Source organism: Manacus candei, unplaced genomic scaffold (genome assembly GCF_025592945.1).
Source record: "Manacus candei isolate 608988 ecotype Guabito, Panama unplaced genomic scaffold, ASM2559294v1 h1tg000008l, whole genome shotgun sequence".
NCBI lineage: Eukaryota > Metazoa > Chordata > Aves > Passeriformes > Pipridae > Manacus > Manacus candei.
The window spans coordinates 29,889,542-29,896,326 of record NW_026138056.1 but is presented as its reverse complement, the minus strand read 5'-3'; the positions used below and the strand labels follow the sequence as shown (position 1 = coordinate 29,896,326).

At 40.8% G+C, this 6,785-nt stretch overlaps 1 protein-coding gene and 1 long non-coding RNA gene across 3 annotated transcripts; one reads left to right on the top strand and one right to left on the bottom strand.

Annotated features, from left to right (window-relative positions):
* Nucleotides 1–1,158: 1,158 nt before the first annotated feature.
* LOC127462263 (uncharacterized) lies at nt 1,159–3,954 on the bottom strand. Of its 2 annotated transcripts, XR_007900379.1 has the most exons (3): nt 3,894–3,954; nt 2,640–2,810; nt 1,159–1,715 (listed from the first exon to the last, which is right to left on the bottom strand). It is a non-coding gene; the product is annotated as an uncharacterized LOC127462263 (long non-coding RNA). The 2 variants fall into 2 exon arrangements; XR_007900378.1 differs by lacking the exon at nt 3,894–3,954 and having other exon boundaries at nt 2,640–3,005.
* On the top strand, nt 3,094–6,504 carry LOC127462220 (fatty acid-binding protein, adipocyte). The gene is made up of 4 exons (XM_051770681.1): nt 3,094–3,259; nt 4,486–4,658; nt 4,878–4,979; nt 6,272–6,504. The coding sequence occupies exons 1-4, from the start codon at nt 3,187–3,189 to the stop codon at nt 6,320–6,322; spliced, it is 399 nt and encodes a 132-aa protein (XP_051626641.1). The 5' UTR covers nt 3,094–3,186; the 3' UTR covers nt 6,323–6,504.
* The last annotated feature ends 281 nt before the right edge of the window (nt 6,505–6,785 follow it).

The following is a 6,785-nucleotide window of genomic DNA, read 5'->3' as shown; positions in this document are numbered from 1 at the left end:
CATCAGTTTGTATCTGGATTAAGAGACAAATTTCCTTTACAGCATTTCCTCGCTGTGCTGGACCCTCACCAGCTTCCTTTTCCTGGTTTACCTCTTACCTGCTGTGGTTTCTCCAAAATTTCTGCTTAATTTGAAGGAAGTTTCTACTCTTTTGAGGATGCCCTTTCTTTTGGTGGTATTAGATCTCATCAGTGCTGATGACCACAGGGCTGTTTAGCCAGATTGCCCAGCTCTTGCTGGCAAGACACTCCTGCAAGTGACATGAATCACAGGTTTGCTTAAACTTCCAGGCCCAGAAGTCATACTAATTTCTTCATGACCATTAAAAACTTCAGTCTTTATCAACAGGGCTGATCTGGGGCCTTTGCCCCAGAGAACAACAGTATGATTTTATTAGATGACATCATTGCCACAAGTTTATCTCTTGCCATTGGAAGTCTTTCCTAAAGGAAAGGAGACTGCTGGTAAGATACTTTCCAAGTGAGAGTCATAAGCCTGCTCCCAGATAGCTGCTTGCTTTGAAGTAAACAAGCAAGTCAACCCACAAGCTGGCTTTCTTCTTGCATTTTTTTGGTTATCACATTTGCAAGATATATACAATTAGCTCAGCTTCACCTTGAATATGTGTAAGTAATTGACTGCATACAGAGGGTGCACTTGTCTGCTCCAAACTGATTTGCATGGAAAGGTGCTTCGACCTTCCCAAAAAAGTCTTCCAGCAGCACAAGCATTGCAGAGAGCGGTTAACACCAAAGGAAGGCCAATTCCCCCTGCCAGGCTGTAGTTTTGAACATAAAAGCCCTATTTTCCCTCCAAAAAAATGAATGCTAATTGCAGTAAGCCACATACACAACAGCTCCCAAAAGGCAAGAAAAGTACGAACAGGAACTGAGTTCTTCCAGATCACATCCTTTCCATCCAGGGCATTGCAGCAATCCTCACCCAGTACTTTCAGTTCTCATTATTTAATTGCTGGATTTGAGTTTTCATGTTCCTACAAACTGCTCACACACAGTGCAGTGTTTCCCAAGCCAATAGTCCCAAGTAATAATATCTTAAGATAATGACACAAACTTGAAGGCTCCTCAGAGTTTCCTTTTAAAGAGGACCTGAGCATGTGATACTCTGAGAAAAACAACCAGAAAAGGCATCAGTGGCTTCAATAATTAGAATATTGTTTTATTTATTTTGAGATAAGCCCAAAGTCGGTGAATATGCAAAAAAAAAAATCAAAAACAAATAGGCCAAATCTAAGATTAGCTATTCTAGGAAAAAAAAATAAAAAAAGTAAAAAAGAATAAGTTTCGCCATAGACTGCCATCCTAAAGGTACAAGAGGATAACTAATTATGTACAAACATACTCAGCTCTCACAGCAATCCAGGCTGGGTGGACACTGACTAGGGAGAAGCCCTGCAGAAAAGGTTCTCAAGGTCCTGATGGTCAGTTAGCTGAGCCCTGCCAGCAGAAGGGTCAAAAACATCCTAGGCTGTATGAACAGAAGTACAGCCAGTAGGTTGACGGACATGATTATTCCTGTCCTCTCAGTACTCAATGGATCGTATCCAGGGTACTGCATCAATTTTGGTGTGAGTTCAGCAGAGGGTCTGCAGGATGCTCAGGGCTCTGGAGCACTTGTCCTTTGAAGAGAAACCGTGACACTGAGGTGGTTCATCCTGGTTAACCTTTGGGAGTGCTTACAACAGCTCTCAACACCTGTGGGAAAGAGACCAAGGAGCTGAGTGGGGCTTTTCACAGCAATGAATGGTGGGAGGATGAGAAACTATGAACAAAAAATGAAAGCAGGGGGTTCAGAGAGAAGATAAGGAGATCATCTCACCCTGAGGACAGACGGGCAGGGGTGCAGGTTGCCCAGGGAAGTTGTAGTGTCTCCATCCTTGGAGTTTTCCAAGCCTCAAAAGGGCACAGCCCTGAGCAGCCTGGTGTGAGCTCAGAGGTGACTGTACCTGAGCAGGAGGGTGCACTGGAGTCCTCCTGACCTTCCTTCCCCTCCAAATATGCCTATGATCTTGCAATCCTTTATAAATAATTTTTCTATAACATTATTACTTACAAAGACACCAAGTACACAAATACGTGGACCGCAATATTTGATGCCTAGCAACCAGCAGAGCAATTCCAGGAAATCCACATAAAGAGAATTGCAGGGGTTGGACTCTGCACTTTTTAGATGCTTTTTGCCATTGGAATAGCACATTACAGAGAAAGGAAAGTCTAAGAAATTGTTTGACTGCTTTCTGATACAGATGCAACAGGGCTTTGAGGATTAGTCAAGATGAACCTCATTATTTCAGGCCTGTACACACTTTGTCTCAAACAGATTTTTACCTGATCAGCACAAACAGAAAACAAATGAAGTGTCCCGGGACCTTTTGTAGGTCAATACTGGAGTCTATCTTTATGCCATAACTACTCATAATGCTAGTCATTGGGACATAGGTCTTCAGAAAGCACGGGAGCGAAAGGGAGAGAAATCCTCTGTGTTGTTACTTTTCTTCTCACAGAGCCCCATATCCTCTCTCCATCACATAAACACAGACTAAAGACCTATTGTTCAATTGATTCAGGTGGTGCAATGACAAGGATATCCTAATCAAAGAAGCAATTTTATTGCCTTACCTTCTACAGCCACAAGCACTCTCTGCTCCAAATCCACTTCTTCCTGTAATTCTGCGCTTCTCTGGAGAAAATTTCTGACTGCAGGTGTGCAGAAAGCAAAATAAATTATCCCAACGAGCCTTTTGGATCTTACAGTCTAGGAATTGAGCTGTGTCCATTTGATATAGTAGACTGAAATGAAAGAAAAGAGTACGGGAGAGAACCCTCTGTGGGTTGTGCCTACCTTTCTATTCTGAAAGCCTGTTTAATTATTTGCCCTTACAGTGAAGTGTTCTTAAATGACAAAAATAATTAAATAAAAACAAGACAGTGATCTTTGTGCTAGTAAGGGCATATGAATAATAACACTATGACCTACTGGCGAAGGAGGGGTAGGGGAGGAAGAAAAACACTGGGTACTGGGACTCCCTCTTCATTGGTCATCTCAGAGCATCATGTGGCCACAGCTCCTTTTTAAACATAAGTCCTCATCTCCTGGAGCTCATAATATCCTCCTGTCCTGCATTTCTGTTTGAACCTGTGGAAGACATCTTTCTAGCCTGACAAGATGTGCGACCAGTTTGTGGGCACCTGGAAGTTCGTTTCTAGTGAAAACTTTGAGGACTATATGAAAGAACTGGGTGAGAATTGTTATTTTGAGTTGTATCTGGGACAGGGAAAGAATATCAGTTTTGAACTTTATTCTTTATTTGCTTTTTCTGGCTATATTGTTTGTCAAGGGAGCTTTAGTCGGACTATTTTGATCAGATGGTCTTTAACTGGAGAACTCAGTTGTTGAATTAGTGGTATTAAATTACTATAAAGTAGAAAAATCTTGATTGAGAGGAATAATTTCAGGTAAACCAAGTCTATGCATGCATGAATTAGCTTTTATCCTTGGACATGCAAATTGGTGTGATGCTGGAAAGCAGCAAGCTTCTCTATGTCTAAAAGCAACACACCCAAACAACTTTACATTGTTACCGGACTGAGGCAGCAATTAATTGCCATGGCTATTATAGTGAATGAAACTCTGCAGCTGCCTCCAGTGAATATTAACAAAGAAAATTGCATGGATTCATGCAGATACTTGCAAAGATTTGATGTCTAACACTTTCTTTAAAGGCGTAAGCTTCTTGCTTAAATTTAAAATTGGGCTTTAAAAGTCTTCGACATTCTGTTAGTGTGGAAGAAGCATGGGGTAACCTGCACTGATTCAATTAGTGTATGGTAAAAAGCTGGGAGTTTTTTGCAGATTAGGGGTAAAATACTCACTGTGACTTATGCAGCACCCAGAAGCTTTCAGAGAGTGAGACTCTTGCACTCTTAATCTTTACTCCAGATTTTACTCAGGACGTAACCATTGCCAGCTATTTCTTAATCATTTCCTTATATTCAGCCTAGCCACTGATAAATCTAAACAGTGCTTGCTTTTTTTCCCCCTTGTTTGTTTGTTTCATTGCTTTCAAGGCTTAGAAACTGTAGTATATTTCTGCTTATTTATGTTTAGATACGTTTAGCGTACAAGTTAGAGTACAAGCTATCTCAGTTGTTCTGAACAAGTCCATGTGCAAAAATCCAACATTTAAATCTTGTGTCAGTGTTCACATTATTTTCACAAAGTAGAAATTCCTTACATCAACTCTCTACATAGAGTAGAGAATCTCCTTACATCAACCCACCCAACTTGGTCTATAGCAGTTCCAAGCTATTGAGATGTTACAAAGGAACATCTGCAACATAGAATTATTAAAATTCAGGAAGCAATAAGGGGAAACAGCACTGAAGGGTTTTGATTTTTTTTTTTTTTTGCAACACATAAGAGAAAAACATTGAGCAGAGATAAAAATTTCTGTCTTATTTATAGGTGTGGGGTTTGCTACCAGGAAGATGGCCGGTGTGGCCAAGCCCAATGTAACTATCAGCATCAGTGGTGATGTGATAACCATCAAAACAGAAAGTACTTTCAAAAATACAGAGGTCTCTTTCAGGCTGGGTGAAGAGTTTGATGAGACCACAGCAGATGACAGAAAAACAAAGGTGAGTTCAAAAATGCCACTTTGCAAATACATCTCAGAAATGGGATGTGGGTGCAGGAGGGCAGAGCTGTGATTTTGATATCCAGTGTAGAAATGCTGCCTTCATAGGTAAGACTGTTATGAATGCTTGTGCTCAGTGCCATTGGGACATGGAGATAGTCTTCTCTTCAGCCCAGAGCAGCCTGATGAAACAGCCACACTTTGTTTTTTCCTTTGGCAGAATGTCATAACCCTAGACAACGGCGTACTGAACCAGGTGCAGAAGTGGGATGGAAAAGAGACCATCATAAAGAGAAAAGTGGTGGATGGAAACCTGGTGGTGGTGCGTTCATTTTTGTTACCTAATCACTGAATTCAGCATGCAGAATTCATGTTTGGGTGATATATGAGTTTGGATTCAAAAGGAAAGGGAAAAGAATCATAAAGGGCTCTGTGCACTTGGTAAGAAGTCTCTCTGAATGAGTCTGGAGTGTGGGTTAGAACTGAAATACTGTTAAACTTATGGAATGGTATGGAGGTGACCATCTCCATTCATAGCAAGACATAGATAGGAAAGTGTAGGGAGAAAAAAAAACAACATCCCTATGAGGGAAATTTTTATTTTCATATATCGGAATCTCTAAGTCCTGGACAGTACAGAGGAAGCATTAGCAACATCCATGTTAAGTGCATCCACTGTAAGAACTCTCCAATTCATCTTCAGCAGAGGCTGAACAGCAATCTGTGGGAACCATCTCATGCATCATCAACAACTGTGTCAATAATATGATGTTTGAGCTAAAAAGGAAACCTGTGTCCAAGCTCTGTTGGTTGGTTTTATCTGGTCAGAGACTGTTGTGCTTGACTTGGTGCCAATAAGGCCCACCTACACTCCAGGGCTTCCCAGCACAGCTCTCCAGTTTTAGGAAATACACTTTGAAGAATCTGGGAGAGGACTAAAACTGTGTTCATTTTTGGCAGCTGAGATTCCTACATGCTGCAAAATGATACACATACATGAAATTCCCAAAGAGTTCTGCCCTCCCCTAGGGAAAAATAATATGTTCATAAATTTAATATTTAAATTTCTTTGGATAGAGACCAGAGGAGAAGAAACAGAAATAGTTTCTAATAACAACATTATTAAGAAAGATTGAAAAAAACAGAGTTTGATCTAACAGAAAAACAGATGAAGACAGAGCCTAACATGCAGAGGCTGACACCAAAAGCTGCAAGTCTGAAAGCTCTGTGTGTGTGCATGTGTTATACACACGTGTGAAGAAGACAAGCCACAGCTGCAAAAGATGAAAGGACAAAAGGCTAATTCCCAGGTCCAGAGTCCAGTCACCCTCCATAGAAATCCTAGGAGCCTTTTTTAGAGATTTTTAAAAGACTAGAACTCTCCTGGAGGTCGCTGAAGTAGTCCTTTAATGTTCTTTCAGTCTTGTGCTTGTATTTAGACTTCTGTTTCTGAAGATCTCAAAATTGAGTTTCACTGTTTTGACAATTGGTATTAGAGGAGGAGAAATGCAAATTTTTCTTACACTGATTCCCAATGACAAGTACTTCTCTACCTTCTGACTAACAAATATTTAGCGAGAATTAAAAGCTGATTGAATTTACCTTTCTTTCCAGGAATGCACCATGAATAATGTTTCCTGCAAAAGAGTTTATGAAAAAGCATGAAGAAGTCACCTTCACACAGGATTAATGCTTGAAGCTGGAGAAAAACAACTTAACCAAAGGAGAAAAACTCCATAAATCTGTTTTAAAGAGAACTGTACTTTTTTCAGATATATCCCAAAACAGTTACATGCAGCTGGTCTAATTTGTTGTGCCTATTCAATAAAATATTCTGCTTTCTACAACCTGTGCTTGTGCTGGCGTTTGTCAGAAAGGGGCTTTGGGGGGCATATAATGTGGGAAAGGGTACTGTGCAGGAAAGGCAGTACCACACAGTAAATGTGACCCATCTCACCACAGAAAGAGGAGTGAGTGGCACTTGTGTGATAGTGACAGATGTAGACCTGGACACAGAAACATCATCTGGTGAGTGCTGCATGTAAGCTACCCACTGCAAGGAGTCTGTGCACAGCCAGGGGAATAAAGCTGCTCTTGGTTTCAAGCAAAAGTTGTTGTTCCTGGGGCA

Bases quoted from the DNA above. Each gene is read 5' to 3' on its own strand.
- LOC127462220 (XM_051770681.1), top strand. From the start codon at position 3,187: ATGTGCGACCAGTTTGTGGGCACCTGGAAGTTCGTTTCTAGTGAAAAC. The intron at 3,260-4,485 runs GTGAGAATTGTT...TCTTATTTATAG, and splicing joins GGACTATATGAAAGAACTGG to GTGTGGGGTTTGCTACCAGG. The intron at 4,659-4,877 runs GTGAGTTCAAAA...TTCCTTTGGCAG, and splicing joins CAGATGACAGAAAAACAAAG to AATGTCATAACCCTAGACAA.